Below are 22,978 nucleotides of genomic sequence, written 5' to 3'. Positions count from 1 at the left end.
GTTGTTTAAGGTTCTTTACTAAAAACACTTTTTTTTAATCCCCTTGCCTGCTAATCCACACAGCTATTGACCTGGCAGTCATGATTGACAGCATTTAGATTCCCTCAAAACAACCCAATTTCCATTTTTATCCACATTTAAAAATAAATACAGACAGGAAAATAAATTGTTTTCTTTCTGTATTTATCTGTAAAAAGTCAGTAAAAACAGAAAATAGGGAGCCTTATTTATTCCTTATATTACGGTTTTCAAGATCTTCAGTGTGCATTTTAAGCTTTGCGATTTTGTGTTCCAACATGGGGAACTTAGCTGCCTCATCTTGAATACCCTCATTCTTCACCGCTACGATATGACAGGCAGGTACTGCTAGATCTATGTCCTGATGTCCCCCTCCCATGCAAACACGCTATGGAGGCACTTTCCCTGCATAGCTGCCCTTCTTGCTCATTTACGCCGATTCAGTCACCTACTAATACTCCTATCATTAGGCAGATTAAGGCTGGACTAATCAACTGCCGCTCACTTAGCAAACACAGTATTCAAATACATCATTTACTCGAGGATGAAGGATTTGATATCCTGTTTTTAACTGAGACTTGGTTAGGTGAATTTTCAGACCCCGACATTATAGAGGCTATGCCTCCTGGCTACTCCCTCTCCAGAATAGACAGAAAGGATGGTAGGGGAGGAGGAATTGCTATAGCCATTAGATCTCCCATAGTCTGCTCCTTATCCCCCATTACAATTGACCATTGTGAAGCTGGCTCTTTTACTATAGTCATCGGACCTCAACTTTCCCTGTCAGGCATTCTTGTATACAGAACTCCTGGCAGACTGTATGATTTTACAACCAGCCTGATAGAAGCCACAGCACATTTAGCAATAAGGAAAAGCAGACTGATAGTGCTTGGTGATATGAACGTCCACTTTGACGATCCCCTCGATAAAGAGGCTAAGGACATCAGGTCTGAACCTCATTCTCTACAGCTCGACCTTATTAACAATGATCCCTGTCACAGACTGGGCCACCTCCTAGACCCTATCTTTGTGAATGGTTCCGGAGTACAAGCCACTTCCCCTATTCCGGTCCCTTGGACTGATCACTTTTTTATCCCATTTTTTATTCAGCTATCTGAATCTGATCCTAAACCAGCCTGCAATCACCGTTATTTGCGACGGAACTGGAAAAATTTTTCCCATGTGACTTTTAACAAGCTACTCGAAATAGGAGGTCCCCTGGGAGGCACAGACTGTGAAACAGCCTATAGTCACTTGCAGAATCACATCTTAAAGGCCCTAGACAGCACCGCTCCTATTCGGAAAATGAAAAACCCCAACATTGCAAGGAAATCTAGCCCGTGGTACACGCCTGAACTTCAGGCTATTAAATCTGCATGCAAGAAATTGGAGCGTGAATTGCGCACCAATTTCTGTCCTACAATTAAAACACAGTACAAAAATGCACAAAAACAATATAATAAAAAAATCCGCTCCTCCAAAGCTCTTCACTATAAAATCCGCATAGGGGAGGCTGAGAACTCCTCCAAAGAGCTTTTCAAAATTTTCAAAGAAATTTCGGTGCTTACCAATGACAACCAATCCTGCAATGATTTGGTGGAAACCTGCAATAAAATAGCGCAGTATTTCTCCGGGAAAATCACCACCATTTATGCTAACTTCTCTGGACACCTGACTTCCGGTCACGACTTTAAGGAAAGCTCAGAAATTGACCCTATGGAGCAGTGTCTCCAACACTTTTCGGTACCTCCCACGGAAACGCTTATAAACGTATGCAAAAGCGTTAAATCAGGATCCCCCCGGGACCCAGCCCCTCCAAAAGTTCTAACTACTAGCCTACAAGTACTGGTACCTTACTTCAGGCATGTCATTCAAGTATCCTTTTCCTCGGCTTGCCTTCCGGAGGATTGGAAAAAAGCTATAGTATTGCCCATTAAAAAGAAACCTAACGTCAGTCAGGATACATTAGAAAATCTGCAACCTATCTCCCTCCTTCCTTATCTAGCGAAAGTGGCCGAGAAAATTGCAAACAAGCAACTTATGGCCCACTTAGAATCCAATAACTCCCTACATGGATCCCAATCTGGTTTCAGAACGAACTATTCTACGGAGACAGCTCTCCTAAGAGCGACTGAAACTCTTCGGGCAGGAGCTGATGAGGGTCATACAATGGCACTCATCATGCTGGACCTCAGTGCTGCGTTTGACACTGTAGCACACTCCATCTTGCTACAGTGTCTAAACAAAGCTGGGGTCACCAAGACAGCACTAGGTTGGCTTAAAGCTTTCCTTTTAGGCCGCAGCTTTCAAGTCCAAAGAGGTACTTTCCTCTCAGACAGCATTGCTCTTGAACAGGGGGTGCCTCAGGGCTCTGCCCTGAGCCCCACCCTGTTCAATCTGTATATGGCCCCTCTGGCAGATGTGGTACAATCGTACGGCATAAAATTAGTATCCCACGCCGACGATACCCAACTGCTCATCTCGCTATCCCAAGCCCCTCCCTTAGCTGCAACCAACTTCAAAAACTGCATGCAGGAGCTGGCAGGTTGGATGAACCAACACTGCCTGAAACTCAATGGCTCCAAAACAGAGGTTCTTGTGATAGGTGGTAGCGATACCAGCTGGACTCAGGATTGGTGGCCCTCTTGTCTGGGACCTCTACCTACCCCCGGCAAGGAAGCCAAGAATTTGGGGGTCTGGGTTGATCCCAAACTCTCCTTTGACAGCCATGTCCACAAAGTAGTAGGGAAGTGCTTTGGGGTGCTAAAAACCTTAAATCGAACTCTAGACCTCCTTCCTCTAGAGGCCAGACGCACCCTGACCCAAGCACTAGTCACCTCCCGTATTGATTACGGAAATGTGCTACTTCTAGGGACAACAGAAAAGAATATGAAAAAGCTACAAGTCCTACAAAATACGGCAGCACGGTTCGTCCTTAGGCTACCCAAAAGAGCTCCTTCTAAACCCACCTTGGATGCTCTCCATTGGCTTCCTGTAAAAAAAAGGATCCTCTTCAAAGCACTGCTCATATGCTACAGGATTAACTCTATGAAAGCCCCTGAATACCTCAAGGACCTAGCCATACCCTATGAGCCAAATAGAGCACTTCGCTCTATGGGAACTGGTCTCCTCAAAATTCCTCGTATAAGGAAGGCCAGGATGGGAGGACGATCCTTTCGTGTGTTGGCGGCAAAAAACTGGAATGCCCTTCCCATGAACATCAGACTAGCTGGAACTGAAACAATTTTCAGGAAACTTTTAAAAACCCACCTGTACACCCTTTATTTTCGCCCTCTCTCCTGCTACTCTCTCCACAGCGCGGGGACACGCCGGGATGGCGTCACCAGGCGCTTTACAAACTCCTTTATTATTATTATTATTATTATTATTATTATTATTATTAAGGTGACCCATACGTTGTTCTATATGAATGAATTAATGAAGTGGGATTTATACACGCGCAACTTAGCCCAGTGGGCGTTAAGGCGCCTAACTCAATATAAAGCTGATAACACCAGGTGACAGAAGCTTACTGATAGGCCTTAATGAAGCACCAGGTTTTGAGCGCTTTCCTAAAGAGTTCCAATGAGGGCTTTTCGAACATTTTACCTTCCATAGCAATCCAACAGTCTTCAATTTGTTGTGGTTTTCCATTAGTAGTGTTCAAGAAAGGTTTGAGGGCACCCACCTCATTCAAAATCGTGTCTAAAACAAAATGCTGAGAAGACTGGATCAGAGACGGAGGATACATTTTGGCTCTTTTAGGTTTGGTACCAGAAGATTATGGCTTGGGGGTAATTTGGAAGTCACCGGCCATTCTGTTAAATTTTGCCGATCGCAAGGTGAGCTTATGAGGGGATCGAAATCTGCCCATATACTAAGAGGTGATTAGTGAAAACCATTAAACTGGTAAAGGGCAAACATCAGAGATGTGGAATTTTATTCTGAGGAGTTGACGGCCTACTGTGTGTGAGTATCAGTCACCTATATATTAGCAAGAGAGAATAGAAGGAAGTCAATAGTTCCCACTAGCTAGCAAGGTCGCAGGGAAATAAGGGTACCAAGACCCCCTGACAAGCTGCTTAACACATTATAGCCCCTGACATTGAGACATTGGAGCAGCATAGGGAGTGCAAACCATTAATCAGGATGAAGAATAAAACCCACAGAGCCGATAAGGATGATGAGTGCCAGTTTGTGACGTCAAATAAAACGTAGAGTATCTTGCAGGTATATAAAACTTCATGTCACATCTATAAATGCAGTGCCCATAAAACTATTTATCTAGTGTTCAACATATTTTTCCAAGGGTGAAAGTCATAGTGCAGTACAAAATCAGCATATTCCATTCCAGTTACAAAAATTATTTGGGGCAATTACTAGATAGTTGTCGGCATTTTCCCAAAGCATTAAGGGCAATAAAAGATCTCCATTTATCCAGGGATATGAATTAGAAATAACCAAAACTTGCAGAAATAAATAAACGCTCACCCAGAGCATATGGTAAGATTCTTGAAGTGATAGCTGTACTACGAGCAGTAAGCAACACAAAGCGCGGCGAGAAAATGGCGGCCGCTCGAGTGTGAGGAGATTTTCACCGTAACAGCAAGGTGGCGAGAGAAGGTTTCATTAAGTTCCCAACAGCTCGTAGGAACTTCAGAAGGCACAGAAACAGGAGTCCGATGCAGGAGGCATGAAGGATGGCCATGAAAGGCAACAAAAACAACAAGTTAGCTCCATGACTTGACGGAACTCAGTGGTGTGCTGCCATCTTGTCTATTTTATAAGTCAGCTGCTCAATGAGAATCATTCTGAAAGGATTCATTAGGAAATTAAAACCCCTCACTCCCACTTTGGATCATATCTCCAATGAGCTCATGTAAGTGCATAGAAAAGTTTCTTTCACCCTTTAATCCTCTGTAATGTCAGCCATCGTACTCATTCATCTTTTTACCAGCCATAGACCCTTTCAACCTTCCATTCCATCGGTGCATCACTTAGTCATAACAAGCTTTATTCAGTTAATAGAAAACCATATAAGCATAAAAGCAAAGACATACAAAACCATGTATGATGTTTTAAATACCAAAGAGAATTTAATAGATAACTTCAAATAAATTTATACTAAAACATGCTCATAAAAATGGCCTTTGGAAGTTTGGTGCTAGAATTCCCACAGTGCATCTGGCCAAATGCTTAAGTCCGCTGGACGCATCCCAGGCTGGGGACTTCTTTACGGCGATGGTTCAGGGAAGCTATGATAACCTGTTGCTTTCAGGGAGCCCACTTCCTAATCGTTTTTTAGGAAAGGCAAATCCTCATGGTTGTAGTTACAAGAGTGCAGCAGGAGCAGTCCTTCAGATTGCAATCCTTTGGGGTGCTGACCAGGGTTCCAGCAGTGTAAACCTGCTTCTCTCTAGATTCAGCGGTACAAAAGGGGGTGGTGATGGACGGAGAATCTGAATCAATCAAACACTCACACCCAGTCAAAAGATCTGGGTTTAATCCATCACCGTTCTTTAGCCCACTCTGCCACCCCAGTTCAGACATGGCTATATGCAAATCAGTCTGACACTGTGCCTCATTAGAACAGTCCAGCCCGAACTGCCAAGCCATGTCTTCCCTGGACCGAAAACAAGCTTCCGAGGACCGGTTTCTGGCATTCCAGCCGTCTTCAGATCGGCTTGCTTGAATCCAGTGGCAAAGTGAGCAAGGGACTCACGTCTGAGCATACCCTCCCACACTTATGGCGGCCAAAAGCGGTACAAAAGGGGGTGGTGATGGACGGAGCATCTGAATCAATCAAACACTCACACCCATTCAAAAAATCTGGGTTTAATCCATCACCGTTCTTTAGCCCACTCTGCCACCCCAGTTCAGACATGGCTATATGCAAATCAGTCTGACACTGTGCCTCATGGGAACAGTCCAGCCCGGACTGCCAAGCCATGTCTTCCCTGGACCGAAAACAAGCTTCCGAGGACCCGTTTCTGACATTTCAGATTGGGGGTGAACAGTGCCAAAAGGAAGACATTCTAACAAAGTGTAATCTGTGTAGAGCTTGAGTCACAAGGACATGGCATGAACTCGAAATCATCATAAGCTATGATAAGAGACTAGGAAGTGCACTATATTAAATCCAAAACATATCAATTAAAATCTCTGTGAGTGCTGTGGACGAAAATATATATAAAGTTCCACCTGATCCATAGTCACTAATGGGATATAGGCAGACACTCTTTACTTCCCCAACTCACTGGCTTGTCTTCGCTGCCAGCAAAAGACCAGTAAATATTTCTTTAGTTGTTGTTAATAGAAGGATATAATAGCTTGTGGACTATCAAAAAGATCAGATCTCCCTAGCAAGGCAAATTGGTCTTTCACATATCCTAACCAGAATATTCAGTGTGCATTATCAAAACTTAGACAATCTTTTATAATGTCCTTGTTTAAGGCCATTTCATCTTTTGCCCACGCCCTGTGCCAGAGCTTAAGTGGCACCAGTTTACTTCAATATTTTAGGTTTAACAAGACTAGTTCCATGTGACAAAGGAATAAGGGCAAGGATTTAGAAACTCCCAAAAGCCTCCTGACAAACAGGTTTTCATCCGCCTGAAGGGTATCAGTGTCGCAATAACCCCACACCCCAGCGCCATAGACCATAGCAGAGCAGCATCGAGCCATTTAGATATTTCTTATGGCATCCATCGGCTTGCTCTAAATACTTGGCATGGGAATAGAGTAGGATTGGGTTAACTTTTAGCACAAATGCACGAGAATGGGATTCTCATATTAGATATGGCACTTATGGGGAATGTACCGACCCCATCAAAATGAATTGAGGTATAAATCAAGGGTGTGTGCTGGCCCCTTTCTTTTTTAGTCTATATATAAATGATCTGGAGACCTCACTGAATCTGTGTGAGGCAGGCACTCTCAGTGTGGGCTCAAGTAGACTCCCTGCTCTGATATTAAATTATAGTGTCCTGGGCCCATAGTATTCAAACAGCGCTTTTTCTTTCATTGCGCTGGATGCATCTTTAAAAAGGTGCTCCCGGCACAATGAAGGAAAATGTCCTGCAATATGGTGAATGTGTTGCCCCAAAGGCAGCCGCAAACTCGTGCTGTCCTGGGGGAGTGCATGGACATGAAACACGGAGCAGCTGCTTTTCAGCCGCTCCATGTTTTCACTGTGCAGGTGGCACCTGCCTGCACCATCAAATGGGATTAGAGATCCCTTTGCAGGAGGGTGCAGTCAATGACCGCACCTTCCTGCAAGGGGATGTCTGGGGTGGTCCATGGGACCCCCTTTTCCCCCCACCAGAGGGCTGCCATCAGGGGCCAACTGACAGTGCTCCACCTTTGAGATGGTTCAGAAAAGGGGGTGGTGATGAACAGAGTGTCTGAATTAAGCAGACCACTCTAACCCAGTCCAAAGATCAGGGCTTGATCCATCACCGTTATTTATCTCACTGCACCATCCCAGCTCAGAACCTGGCTATATGCAAATCAGTCTGTCCCTGGCCCAGTGCATCATGGGAACTGTGAGTGCACCTCCTGCAGGCTTCTTTGCGTTTGCGCCCATGTCCGTATTATGTCACTGGCACAGAGGCAAAAGTATTCTCTCCATGCAAGTGAGGGAACACCCCATGCAAATAGCACTGGCGCTTCATATTAGTAACACAGAAGAGAATGCACAAGCATCTGTGTCTCCTTCTGTAATGCAAGAGTTTCTGGGGGTGTGCAAAGCACGCACAAACACCCATTGGGCCCCCGAGGCACTGTATATAATGCGGCCCCAGATGTCCAGGACAGGTGTTAAATATATTTGTCTCTTATATGAGCAAACTGGATCAGCAGATAAATATTGCTAAATCTCATAACATCAAGGTTTCATTTGCCTGTCAGAAAGAAAGTGGATTATAACTTGGTTTGGATGATTTTACACTACATGAAATAATCTTGCTGCTAACACAATGCAACACAACCCAAGCACTAAAGCAAGCAAAGCATAGAGATTGCATTCTAATGTAGCTCATTGTCTAGCAATTCCTTCAATGATAACCTTGTTCAATTATGGAGAGTTCACGTTTGAGGTTTGTGATAGAAATATGTAGGTATTTGCAAGAATACATAAAATTGTTGTTGACCAAATGGCCCAATTATATAAAGCCAGGAGAAAGACTTGTCAAATAGCAAACTATCGATTGGATTTTCATAGATTTAATTAAATGTAACTTGTTTATATTATGAAATGTGGATAAATGCTATTCAATGTGCTATTAAATGGATATGATGCAGCAATAATTTGGATTTAAGGAAGAGGCTTGGGTTGGTATTCTATATTTTCCCATTACTGGATTAAAATGTTTACTGTTGAAGAGTGTTGTTCTTTAACGCTCTCTTTCTGCTTTGTATTTTGAATATTGCTATTACTGCCAGCATCAGAAATAAATTCCAAAGAAACCTGCCTCTGTGCTCAAGGCTCGTGTGATTACGGATGGGTGCAGTATAAGAATGCTTGCTACAAGCGATTCAATGACATGGTGTCTTGGCCGGAAGCAGAGGTAAGAGTTCCATGCATGCTCTAATAAATACAAAGGCTCTTATTTACTAAGGTTTCAGATGGATTCTTTCATTCACGACACTCCCCATGAATTTACTAACCATTTTAAAGCCTCGCAGATGCAATGCTAAATTACCTAAAGGTGCCACCTTTAGTAACTAGCATTTGCAATTCAATCGGTCTCGCCTTTTGGACCTTATCTGTATTTAGCTATGCAGCATGGAAAATGGAATAGTCCAAAGCTCTGTTTTTAATAAAAGAAATCAGGGCCTTCGGTGGTTAAAATATTATTGTCTACGGGTGCTCGTGGAAGACAATTTCTATGGACTGGAATTTAGAGAATGCTAAAGTGATTCTGGTATTTTATCGGCCTGTTCTGGTTATTTTCTATCAATTTTCGGATTAGTGACAACACGGAAGTGGCCTGTTGGATTGCCACCAATTATCCTATTTATTTTATTCCAGGCCGGAGTGTGTGGTTGGTCCTCATCACGAATAGTACATTTGCAACTGTAACATCTACACGTTTTTCTGGACCCTCTCCATAAAACTAAAGAAAAATAAAAAAAATGAAAATTACTGCAATGAAGATTTATGTAGGGCAAAAAAGGGGAAAAAGAAAAATTGGTGCTTTCTTCCCAGAATGCATGAGCTCCTTAAGGCACACACGGAAATTTGTTCTATGTTTTTTACATTTGACAGCAAATGTCATCACCCTGCATGCCTGCCACTGAGTCTTCCGAAGAAGTAACATTACTGAATGAGAAACGTGGGGAAATTCTGAACACACCTCACAAACTTCACATCAGTTTATCTTTGTCCAATTTCAAGCTAACATTTGAAGAGTAGTGGTTGAACTTTATCGTCAAGTGATGATCAATATGATTTGCAACCCACTTGTCTGAGGAAGCTGACATGTGCTTTATTAAGGGGAACAGATAGGCCGGCAGACTTGCGAAGCTCTCTGGAATATTAAACTCACACCGAACTGCAGTTATCCTGGAACCAGCCTTTTGGCTGTGAAGTCAAACAACACTAGTCACTAACAACCACTGAAAAGAATCAACTGATGGCATGGCACATAACAGAGTTCCTTGTGACAACTCCCCCCCCCCCTATGAAAAAGGCGGCAAGTCTGGGCTGCAGTCAGCAACAGATGGACACAGGTGCCTTACGCGTGGCACTGCCGCGCCTGGCACTGCTCATTGTATCTCCATCGGTACGCCGTTGCCCACAGCCCCCAAACCAAAATAACACACAGACACCAGTTATTGGAATGAAGCTGCAGGTTTATTTGTTGTACAAATAAAAGGTGGGTTATCTTACAGGCGACCCCGTCCGCCCCGCAACCCCTTGTTGCAGGGTACCTGAAGTTGAGCCAAAGAAACACCAGCGGCCACAGCCCGGTGTGGTACCTGGGAGGATAAACTCCTCCCACCGGTGGACCTATCGTCCACCCACTCCGCCCTCTGAACAAGGGAGAGTTAACTCACACCTTCCCCAGCCGAGCTATATTGCAAGCCCCCGGTTGCTCTGGCTTACAACCGCCCTAAGGACTAACAGGACGCCGTCGTACCCCAAGTTCCCAAGAAGGACCCCTTGGAGTATGTATGACTCTGAACGGTGCGCTTTGCACTGGAGGCTTCAGGTCCTGTTCCTGCACCTGTCTTGTACAGGGATCGCCCTGTAACTCCTGCAACAAGAGACAATCATTAATACATCAATACTGTCCCCCTCCCCACTTCCCCCCTTTTCAGCGGGTGAGCGGTAGGGAGGGAAGCTGAAAATGGTCTAGAGTCCGGGCGGGGAGGCTGCCTAACGGGCGTACTGCTGAGGGGTGCAGCCAGGATGCGACCTATCTATGAATGGGGGCAGAAGCAAGAGGGCACGCGATAGGAGGGGCCACCCATATAAACCTTCCATAGGCCCCACCCCTTATCCCGCCCCCTATGGCTCGCGCCGCACCACCCCCCCACCCCGAGGATGGGCTGCCCGGCTGCCCACGGCCATACTAAGGGGCCTGCCCTCCTATGGGGTCCCCTGCAGGGACCTCGGGCATCCTGCATAGTATCTCCATCGGTACGCTGTTGCCCCAAGCCCCCAAACCAAAATAACACACAGACACCAGCTATTGGAATGAAGAAGCTGCAGGTTTATTTGTTGTACAAATAAAAGGTGGGTTATCTCACAGGCGACCCCGTCCGCCCCGCAACCCCTTGTTGCAGGGTACCTGAAGTTGAGCCAAAGAAACACCAGCGGCCATAGCCCGGTGTGGTACCTGGGAGGATAAACTCCTCCCACCGGTGGACCTATCGTCCACCCACTCCGCCCTCTGAACAAGGGAGAGTTAACTCACACCTTCCCCAGCCGGGCGGAGAGCTATATGGCAAGCTCCCGGTTGCTCAGGCTTACAACCTCCCTAATGACTAACGGGGCGACGTCGTACCCCAAGTTCCCAAGAAGGACCCCTTGAAGTATGTATGACTCTGCACGGTGCGCTTTGCACTGGAGGCTTCAGGTCCTGCTACTGCGCCTGTCTTGTATAGGGATCGCCCTATAACTCCTCCACAGCCCTGGGAGTGGCGACCGCTGCGCCCAGAGCCCCCATCACTTAGATCCCTAGTTCTCATCTATTTATACTCCGCTGTTTCCAGAGCTTCCCCCAGGTCAGTAAGAATATCGATCGCCATGCCTACCCTGAGACAGTGGACCCAGTCAGATCCCCCGAGCCTGTAGCTTTGGCAAAGGATTCCACATGCAGCAGTCCGGTCCTTATGAGACCCAACACCGCATCTCCGTGAATTTATGCCTGGCTGCGGTTACTTGCTTACGGGCAACTACCCACGCCTCCTGGGATCTCGCCCCATGCCATAAGGGTCTAGGAGTCATCTCTGACCACCAAAGGCCACACAATCCCCGCTCACTGTGCTTGCAGGGCCAGATATATTAGTTTACCTATGGTTACTCGCTTGATGTTTGGTACATGCACGGGGTTCTAAAATTATTTTAGCATGTATGAGTGTTGTAATTGAGAGGACTCCGGTGAGTGGGATGAATGCCAACTGAGAGACAACACTTGTCAATCTTGCTAATGCTCCTCCGAGTGGGCAAGTTTTCTTTGTAACTAATAGACGAAAAACCCTTGTGCTGGCATCTTATTTTTGAGCTGTTCTTGCTTTCTACACTGCCCCTTTCAGTACATTGCTATTTTATTAATTCTTTACTCACAACAATTCCAATTCACTAATTCCCACCAGATCTATGTGACAAGCGAAACAGAACTGTGAGCAAGCAAATTGACTCTGGCCCTATCCATACAGAGCGATTCAGCTTTCAATGGAAGTGCCTAAATAACCTTGTGTTAGGGAGAGCAGGCCCGGGGTCCAAGGGCATGGACTGTGAGAATGAAAAAGGCAAGCCCTATTCCTAAGGCACCATAAGCAGTGAACTAAAGACGAGAACATTGTTTTACCTCTTCTTATGCTCCTCCTGTGCAGAACAGGTCTGTGCTGACATAAGATGACATCATGCTGTCTTTAAATATAAAAGACTTTGCGATGCACTGCATGGTTGTTGTATATTCTCCCTCTACTAATTGAGTTTTTTCATGGAACGAATGAAGATTTCATGGTTGTTGTTGTAGCCTCCCTCTACTAATTGAGTTTTTTCATGGAACGAATGAAGATTTACTAATCTTCTTCTAAGACACCCCTAACCAAGGACAGCCTAACAGTCCCGGACGGTTTTGTAATGGGTTACAATTCACGTCACCTGAATACATTCTGGGGACCGCTAAATCCCTATGGAAAATTAAATTGTTTCTTGGCGCCTGTTCATGCCACTTTAGCTGTGATATATGTTATGTATATTGGTTTGCTAATAATCTTTAAATAGGCCCTTAAAACTGTAGCAGGTGGCTATCATTCATCCTGATAATGTTACAGTATAAACTAATTGCCAGCACTTCTAAAATTGTTGAGACGGGATCACCCGAGGGCACCATAGTCTGTATAAAGGCTACATTCCTCCTGGTACGAACTTTTGGCGTGCTCGGAATACGTTTATATTGGGACAGATATGCAGACCGACACCGTTGCAAAGTTGTGCATGTAAATTTATATCTGTAACCCACCTTGATTTAATTTATGTGTCCTACCTCTTCTTTTACCTAACTTCTAAGTTCCCGTTGACATTGCATTGGAACCTGCATGTGTATAAAGACACTGAGCGCGCCTACTGTAGGCCTCCTGCTTCTTAGCTATTGTTAGATCAGTGTGGCCCCAGCCTTTCCCTAGGCCCTAGGCCTTCCTTTTCTTTGTGACTTGGTACTTATACCACTTTCTTACTATATGGTTTGCTTGGCCCCCAGGGCCTAACCGTAAATTGGGCAACATGCGTATACTAACTAAGTGTATTGTTATGTGCTTGCACCTCCGACCTCATAACTAGTTCAGAGGGGTAGTGATAAAAATTAATGCCTCTATATTTATATATATCCTGAGTGGTGTCCTTTCATTTGGTAATAAAAGGATTACATATGGTCAAGCAGCTGGCTTTACACGCCCTCTAGAATCTTGGAGACTTTTGATGCGGTCCGCGCTATATAGGAAAGTGTGACATCATTCTGGGCTCCGCATGAACGAGCAGGGAAATTGATGTTTGAGACGGGGGGGGGAGGGAGGATATGTCTCTTGAGCCCTTACCCTGTGCGAGTATGCATGCGTACTAAAACAGCGGGAAAGTCCAACAGTCTTGAAGTCTACCTGATCCATCTGAAAACTTTCACCGCCCAAAATTATTTATTTATTTTCTCCAGGGTATGTCTGTGGGATATTTAAAAATCTCACTGAAGATCTCTGAACCGCTGTTAAATATGCCCTAACTTCTACATTGTCAATAGCTCAAATCTCCCTGCCAATATAGTCACCGGAAGTACAACACCAATATAAAATCGTGCTACGGCGTGGCAATTTGGAACCGCACATTATTGTTTATGCATGTATAATGCTTTCTTCAGCTAAAAGATTATTTCTAATACCTTAAAATTCGGTATTTTAAGTACTAGACTTTGACAAACTAACACTATACGGAGCACTAACGCCAGGGCGATGCAAGTCTGCCATCTTGTGGTTAGTTGTAGACATGGCTTTGATTTTCATTTTGTATAATGTTTGTATTTGCTGCCAACTATTTCCAGTTTCTCCCCTTATATGCACATCTTAGGTTTTTCACATTTCAAGTTTTTTAACTCCTATATTGTGTTGTCATTTCAGGTATTGAGAGGGACGGCTATATATAAAAATACATGTACTTAATAACAACCTAAAATGTAGGCTCTTGGATACAAGATAATTCAGAAATACTAGGTATGTCATTAAGCTTCACAACCTTCGAGTTAGCTAAGCATTTGGACTACAGGTGTTTATTTCGGGATAGGTGTTACTTGCAACTTATTTCCTCAACCTCAGAGTGGCCAATATCTTGTCACAGAAACCGGTCTAGATTTACTTGTGTTCCTGTCCAGAGAGAATGTTACCCCTCACTTCGAACAGGACTGTTCCTGCAGGAACAGGACTAACTCTGATATGAATATTGCTGGGGCATGCTTGAAGTGGGACAGCAGGCAAAAATTATGGACTGGAAAAAGGTCCAAGTAATTACACTAACTGGGATCAAATAAATCATTCCAGTTTCCACCTATCCAATGTTTTATTCAGAAGCAACCTCATTAAAGTGCAGAAATTAAGAAAGTCAATGATAGAATCTTTAGGATGGGTGAGAGTGGATGGAATGCATATTCTTCGAATGGCTGAGAGGTCAAGGAGCTGAAATACAGACAGTGCCCAGAGTGTGTAAGGGGGGGCATGTGGCCCTTTCCTGCACCTCTGGGACACTGTTATATTACGTAAGGGTATTCAACACAGAAAAGGGGTGAGGGTCCTATAGGTTTAGACTCTACCACCCCTGACCCCCATGAATCACAAATGTACACACACAAATGGGGTGTATAGAGTAGACCATACAAGTAAAACACAAAAACATAAATACCCCAAGCAGGCAAATCGCTTTGTTTGGAAAAACTGCCCTCACTCACATACCGAAGTACGTGACATGCTTCATCATTGGGCCTGCTTACAATACGCCCTGGTGTACCCACACAGGATGGAGCATAAGGGAGGGGGAAAAATAATAAATTCCACTTAACAGGACGTACAACCAGAAAAATTCAACATAGGACAACACATAACATAAATTGTGGTGAAAGCCGTGCAAACGCCCAGTGACCAAAACTGTAAGTGCGACCAAAAGTGCAGTTCAAGGGAAGTGCTTAAAACTGATTAGGGGTGCCAACCAAACAAGTATATTTATTCAATTTTCCTTGGTACCCCTATCAGGATTAAAAAGTAAGAAAGTCATGGGAAATGCCTTAAGGAGAAATTTACGAATCTCAAGGCTTCCCTCCTACCACTGCTAAAGTCAACATGTTTCGACCGTTAACTATATGCCTCTAAGGGTCAATTCGGTCTTCTTCAGGACTGTCGCAATCAGTGCCACTCTGGGTCCTCCCGTAATTCGGACGATGGATCCCAAGGGATGGGCAGGTCCACTGGATCCATACCCTTCCTACGTTATGTGTGGAGACTGGTCCCTGTGGTGCGGGACTTCATTCACTGCAGAAACTCAAAGGGTGATAATAGGGACCCTCACTTAAGCCCCTACTTTCTTCCTCCCCATCTACAATTATCAAGCCTCCTCAAATTAAGCCTATGTCAAATGTGTGCTGGTTAGGCAAACTACTCAAGTATCTGCTCATAGTTTGCTGGCTATTCCTGGGACAGGCCCTCCTGTTTATTAGCAGCATTACGCACTAATTGTCCGTTGCCTCTAGGTTTTTCAACCTCTATACACCGTGTGCATCCACGTATCTACAGGGCCCCCCTCTCTCTAGAGTCACGAGGGTCCCCCACACAAACACACACCACACACACCCTAATAGCTCGCAAAAAGAAGTTAAAGGCCTGGCAGAGTTCACGTATGTGTTTCCTCCCATGATGTTTACTCACCGAGTTTATGTGGTCCATAAACCCGAACTGGTGTCTGGCAGGGCGATGGCCAGAGAACACAACCTGTGCAATAGATATTGGGGGTGGGAGAGTTACCTTTAGTTCACCCGTCTCCCGAGGTACACCGAAGGTCTAATACGCCCTCCAAGTAACGAGCGCTTCAGTGCCATCCTCGGGTACCATCTTATTACACCAGCCCTTATGATCACCCTGTGAGCCTCCTCCTTACTGTTCCGTAGGCACACCGTCTCCTGTTAGCCTGTACTCCGTAACACCGCGCAGATGGTCGGCGCGGAGTCGGGGAAAAAATTCTTAAAGACGTTTCCAGAGGTCCGCGTCCCACGTGACCACACCGTCAGCGTGATGACGCGGCACGCTCTATCCATGCCTGGTGCTCGGGATCATGGGAAATGTAGTTTATAGGGGCGGATCGACTAACTTTGTCGGTTCTCGCCACCTATGTGTCCTTCTCAGCAAACCGGATTAAGATTAACATTATTAACGGGGGGTCACAGTATGTTAAAGTAAAAGAAAAAGAAAAAGAAAAAGAAAAAGTCTCAAGGGTTGACAATGGCAAGTGCCGTGAGAGGTGTTCAGAATATTCTGCTAGGAGCTCAATTCACTGGGTCACGTCGGCAATCTCCCCAAGCCCAGTATATCTTCCACTCTCATTCCAGGGTCCCCATCTAGATTCCTAAGTCTTGAAATATTCCCCTCCTGATGGATGATAGAATGTGGCCATCCTGCTACCGTATGGGTTATCAATACCAGGCTATAGCCCCCTATAGAATATGTAACTGGAGAATACATACATTAGTAATTAATGAGTAAATTGCCGGAACTAGAAGGGATAGGGACTCTTGATGTAAATGATGTCATCTTCTTCTAAGCATAGGAAATCCCTCATACTACTGCTATGTCGGGGTAGGAACGTGTTGATGTCAGTAATTGTAATTGTAAGTCTTTACTGCCTGCTTAATGACTGCCATGGAATATCATCGTTGAGTCCCACCACATGGCTCCTAAGGGGGTACACCCATCTTTGCTCCCGTCGGAGCAGGAGCCTCTGATCCTCTGCCTGATGTCTACCCAACTGGACCCTTTCTATCACCGTCCATCTTAGGTCATCTATACTGTGGCCAGCCTCCTGAAAATGCGCTGTGAGTTTTGTGTTGGTTTTACCACACCTTATCGTGCTCCGATGTTCTGTTATTCTTACACGCACCTTTCTGCTAGTCATCCCCACGTACATTTTTTCGCAGGGGCACGTTAACATGTAAATCACTCCCTGGGAGTTACAGTTAGTGTGGGATCTCTAATCCCAGGGAGTGCGGAGGCCCAGCTCTATGGATTTGGAATTGCTAGTGAGGTGACACACACTGCACGAGCCACATTCAGTGTGGCCTGTTAGTCTAGGCAGGCCAGGCAATATAGCGGGTTTCCTTCCTCCACCCAGGGCCCTGGGTCGAGTGTGTACGAGAAGATGCTTAAGATTTTGGCTGCGTCTATAGGAAAAGAGAGGTATTTTAATGTTCATGCCTCCTGTGTTGAGTATCTTCCAATTATGTAAAACAAGACGTTTTATTTGTTGCGAGGCGGTGTTGAAAGTTGACACAAATACCGGTTTTTCCATATGAGGTCTGGAGGATGTAATGAGCGGAGGGGAGGGCGTGTTATGTTATGTTAATAATATTTATACAGCGCACAGCTGCCCCAGCAAAGGGGCGTCCTGGCGCTTGAACAGGTACTAAAACATAACACGCAGGAACAGGAAAAAGACGGCTAACCACTTCATCAACGTGTGGGTTGATGAAGTCTTCGATGTCTTCGCTGAATTGTGTGCGGGGTCCTGGGGGTCTGTAGATGAGGATTCCTCTGAGTGTGGTCTTGGGGTCGGTGTGTATCTGGAAGTGGACATGTTCGGCGGCTGTGTGGGTGTCTTCGAAGTTGGTCGTGATGCAGATGGTGTTCTTGTGGACGATGGCGATGCCTCCTCCAGTCTGGTTGACGCGGTCTCTTCGGGTGATCTTGTATCTGTCCGGGATGGCTATGGCGATGCCGGGTGCTGAGGAGGCGTTCATCCAGGTCTCCGTGAGGAAGGCGATGTCCAGAGATGTGTTGTCGAGCAGGTTCCATAGTTCCACGGCGTGTCTGTGGACGGAGCGGGTGTTGAGCAGGATGCACTTCAGGTGGTTGCTGTTGGTTCTTGGCTTGGCGGGTGCGGGTGGGTTGCAAGTCCGGATGCAGGCGAACTTGCAGGAGTGGCAGGTGAAGGGTCCTTGGGTGCGTCCTGGGGTGGCTTGGTGGCAGCCGGGGAGGCGTTCGGTGTTGAGTGCGCTGAGGGTGGTGGTGTCGTACGTCCGGTGGGTGGGATGGCATCTGCGAGGGCCAGGGGGACTGGCGCTGGGCGCGGTCCAGGCACGGTCCAGGCGTGGACGGGCGCAGACGGGCTTGCCTTTGGCGCGCCCGCTGCGCGTGAACGCTGTGCGCACGTGCGGACACTGCCATAAGTGGAGAGTGGAGGGGGCGGAGCGAGGGAGGAGCAGCTGGGAGGCGGGAGAGGGGTGGCGAGTGGGGAGGGAAGCGGTGATGCTGGAGGGAGCGGGGGTGGGGCCGCGGGGGAGCAGCGGCAGGGAGCGGGGTGGGTCGGCGGTGGAGGCACAGGAGCGAGCAGGGGCACAGCAGAGGACAGATACGGCACAATAAAATCAGGGGCCCAGAGGACAGGCAAAACAGATAAGGCACAATAATATCAGGGGCAAAGAGGACAGGCAAAACAGATACAGCACGATAATATCAGGGGCACAGAGGACAGGCAAAACAGATAAAGCACAATAATATCAGGGACACAGAGGACGATGCTAAACAACAATTACGGCACAATACTTATTAGGGGCACAGAGGACGAACTGGCAGCGGCAGTGGCGGCGGATACCGGGACCCTCGGGGTGGGCCACGCGGCGGGAGGATTGACCGGCTCTGACCAGGTACGGTCAGGTCACAGCTCCCCGCCTCGCGGACACCACCTTTTGAGTCCAGTGGGAGGGAGGAGCAGCTGGGAGGCGGGAGCGGGGTGGCGAGTGGGGAGCGGAGCAGTGATGCTGGAGGGAGCGGGGTGGGGCCGCGGGGGAGCGGAGGCAGGGAGCGGGGTGGGTCAGCGGTGGAGGCACAGGAGCGAGCAGGGGCACAGCAGAGGACAGATACGGCACAATAAAATCAGGGGCGCAAAGGACAGGCAAAACAGATACAGCATAATAATATCAGGGGCACAGATTACAGGCAAAACAGATACGGAACGATAATATCAGAGGCACAGAGGACAGGCAAAACAGATACGGCACAATAATATCAGGGGCACAGAGGACGATGCTAAACAACAATTACGGCACAATACTTATCAGGGGCACAGAGGACGAACTGGCAGTGGCGGCGGATACTGGGACCCTCGGGGTGGGCCACGCGGCGGGAGGAGCAACCGTCTCTGACCAGGTCTCACCTTTCATTAAGGTAAAGCCATTTGCCTTGCTATACAATACCATTAGCAAAGAAAATGGCTTTAACTTAATCAAAGACGAGACCTATTGCATTTTCAATGCTTGTTATACATGTTTCCAAGCTACTTTCATTAAGACAATAGTGTTTCAGCACCTTTGGGCTGATCCCTAAATTCCCTGCAATTAAACTTTCTAGGCGCCTGAGGAATAAAGAGGAATTGACAACATCCGCAAGTTCAATACACAGTGTAGCCTATTTGGCTACACACTGAAAACCAAAGTTGATAGCTGAGGTTAAATGTGGGTTTATTACAAATTAAAAGCTAGACTGACATACACAAACCTCAGAAATGTATTGCAAAAATACAAAATCACTACCGGCAGACCAAATCGTATAACAAAGTTCAGTCTTAATAGCATGAAGCACACAAGAAATTCAGTTATAGCATTAGCATTACAGAAGATAAGAAATATATTTTCATGGTCAGTATACGATATGAGGTCCTCTTGCCAATTAGGCATGCAGACAACTAGATAATCTAAACTAAATCCAACCTAGGCAACACTATTTGGAAAACCATAATCAGCATAATGCCACACAACAGAGATATCACAAAGAGGTCTGTGCCTCTCCAAGTCTGGTGAGGCAGACTCCCGTCTGGAACTCTGCATGGTGGCCAGCAACTGCAGGAGCTTGTCCTACACCAGAGGGGAAAGTTAGAAACCTGGGCATTGTTTGTGACACACAGCTTAGCTTTTCAGCTCAGATTAATCAGTTCACTTCAGCCTACTATGCCACACTAAAGACACTGCGAAGGATCCTACCCTTTCTTCCAATGGAATTGAAGAAGTCTTCTGTGGTGGCACTTGTGTTGTCACGGATCGACAATTTTAATGCCCTTTACCTCGGGATTGATAAATGACAGCTACCCAAGCTGCAGTCCCTGCTGAATGCGTCGGCCCGTACCTTGTTGAATATCCCTGAATTCAACCGAATTTCGGGAGCTATCAGGAACCTCCACTGGCTTCCAATGAAAGGGCGCACAGAAGTCAAGGCACTGTGTCTGATCCATAAAACCTTGTATGGAGGCAGTCCAACAGAATACCATAAATTACTCCAATGGTACACCCCCGTCACCCACTAAGATCAGCCAGTAAAGCAATGGTAAACATTCCTTAAATTAGGAAAGCTAAATGGGGAGGTAGTTGTCTCTCATATCTAGCTCCCAAAGTTTGGAACAAGTTGCCTTTACACATCAGATCTCGGCCAGTCTGGTTGAAATTCTGTGGCCACCTGAAATCTTGGTTGTTTCCCAATCAGTAAGATCTGATTTTCCTGGCTCCACATTTTTCTTTGCTTTCCATCACCAAGAGCTTCGGCATTCGAACGCTTTATAAAGGTTTACTTTACTTTACTAAGGGCAATCTGCCTAAAGTAAAAATGTGACCATCTGTTAAACTACACACAACATTCCAGAGCCTTAAATCATGAGTCCCAGTATTTCTCCCATTCTCACTGTGAAACTTGGCACCCTCCATTACTACTCGAATCACCTGGTCTCTGCATTAGAAATGTCTTTGAATTTCTCTCATCTCCAGATAGCACCCGAATGGTGATACTCCCTTTGTCTGTTAGCGTCTCTTCTCCTTGCCAGTCTTCTTCTCTGAGTCTCACGATCTGCAATAAACAATCTGCCTTTCACTGACTAATGAATGCCTTGAGACTCCACCTGCAGAGGAGAGAACATGCAAGCCAACAACTTTCACATTGAAGGTTAAATGTTACATCCAAATGCTTCAGGCCTTTGGTCAAGCTAACATTGCAAAATACTTCAATGCATAATTGAATGCACAATATATAGTCATAAAACAAATGCAGGGTACTATTGTACTGAATATGTTAATGCATATGAGTCAAAGAGTCACTTAATCTACACAAATGCATATATAAACAAGAACTGCAAATAGGTATTAATATGAAGAAAACATTAGTATACACACTCATGTAAGGGTCTAGGTTATACAGCAAGTATCCCGGTCAATTGTACCACCTTACCTTAATGATAAAAAACACACAATTATATAGGCTGTGTAAGCATGTATATGGCATGGTTAGAACATGAACGGGAGGAGCCAAAATTACGATGCTCCAATAGCACCTTCAGTAAACAAGCATTGGCAATGAAAATAGTTTTCCTTTATCACAGAAAGTGCAGCTTGAGTCAATGATCAGGAGTGGCCCGTTCTTAAGAGTGGGCAGTCCATACCGCTGGCTGCCGGTGCTGATTTTTGTAGTGCTGAAGCTGTCACAGCTCAGTGGGTGTGACCTTCTCAGCTTGACAAATCACTGGGAGGGCCTCCCCTTATGATAAAGTGTAGCATTACTGATAGCCTCGGACCTCAGAGTTTTAAGTACTGAAGGGCCCAAGGCAGAGCACCTATCATTGTCACCTTGTCACAAAATGGGGTAGGACTAGCAAGCTTCACTGACCCTATCCCACTCTGTGGCGAGTCCATCCTGGGAGGCAAGAGCAGTACCAATCCTGTAGGAAGCTCGAGGCCAAGATCTCTGCTGCATCCAGTAAGTTAGTTTTATTTTAATGTTTTATGTATGCATGCATGTGTGCATGTATGAAAGTATGTGGATTTGTGAGTCTGTGCTGTGAATGGGTATGTGTGTGCATGTGTGTTTGTAAATGGTGTGTGTATGTGTGCACACTTGCGGATGCATGTGGGTAAGAGTGCCAATGTAGATGGGTGGATGTATGCCCCCTCTACCTTAATTTACCAGCAACCACTGTAGAAAATCACATGCACCATGTCACTCATCCGTGCATAGATAGTTTTCACTCATTCACTCACTGACTCATGCGTCCTTCACCAATTTACTCATGCACAGTAAAACATCAACACAAACTCCCAAAAGCACATATAAGACACATTAAGATTATATAGTAGAAAAAAAGAAAACAAAATAGTTAGCGGCCATCTCTCAATGGCTAACGACTAACAACTCCCCAACACCACTCAGTCTGCTTTCAGACCCAACCACAGCATTGAAACCAAACTCATTGCTACCATGGATGACATCCACAAGACTCTGGATGGAGGTGACACAGCAGTACTCATTCTCTGAGTCTCACCACAGCATTTAGCACAGTTTCCCACCCAATACCTATCCGATGCACAACCGGAATTGGAATGGAAGGACATGCAATCCGATGGATCTGCTCCTACCTGACTGAAAGGAACTTGTCAGTCAGCCTGGCACCATAAACCTTGGATGCCTGTGACCTCATCTGCAGAGTTCCGGAAAGATCTTCACTGAGCCCCTCACCACACCCATGATCCCACTAGCTGGCATCATCTTCTCTCACAACATCAATATTCTCTCCTATGCCAAAGACCCTCAACTCATTCTCTCCCTCATGAACAAAAGGACAAGACTCCAGTACCCAGACTGAAATCACGTACTAAATGTAAATGAAAACCAACCGTCTGAAGCTGAAAACTGACAAGACCACTTCATGATTATTGGGAAAAGCACTCCATCATGGGACTCCGCATGGTAGCCAAAGGAGCTAGGACCAACAGTCAACCCCACCACTCACACCAAGGGCCTCATTTATGAGAAATGACGCATCGCTGCGTGAAAGCAGCGATGCGTCACTTCTCAGTGCGCACTCTGTGCGACATTCCTGATGCGTCATATTTAATGTATGACGCATCATGTCGCAAGGAGTTACAGATACGTCAGTTTTTCTGACGTATCTGTAAGCGCAAAAGTGACGCATTGCTGGAGTGTGTCACAAAAGTGTCGCAACTCCAGCAATGCG

At 45.9% G+C, this 22,978-nt stretch overlaps 1 protein-coding gene across 1 annotated transcript in view; it reads left to right on the top strand.

Moving 5' to 3' along the window:
- The first annotated feature begins 8,466 nt into the window (after positions 1–8,466).
- The window catches only part of LOC147734894 (lectin-like), a 203,812-nt gene continuing 189,300 nt past the window's right edge, over positions 8,467–22,978 (top strand). The window contains exon 1 of the mRNA XM_086953671.1: positions 8,467–8,585. Within this exon, the coding sequence (XP_086809797.1) occupies positions 8,562–8,585 (24 nt within the window). The 5' untranslated portion in view covers positions 8,467–8,561. The remainder of the gene's footprint in view (positions 8,586–22,978) is intronic.

This window comes from Lissotriton vulgaris, chromosome 1_2 (genome assembly GCF_964263255.1).
Source record: "Lissotriton vulgaris chromosome 1_2, aLisVul1.2, whole genome shotgun sequence".
In the NCBI taxonomy this organism is placed as follows: domain Eukaryota; kingdom Metazoa; phylum Chordata; class Amphibia; order Caudata; family Salamandridae; genus Lissotriton; species Lissotriton vulgaris.
The sequence above is the reverse complement of the archived record's forward strand: the minus strand, read 5'-3'. Positions and strand labels throughout refer to the sequence as shown.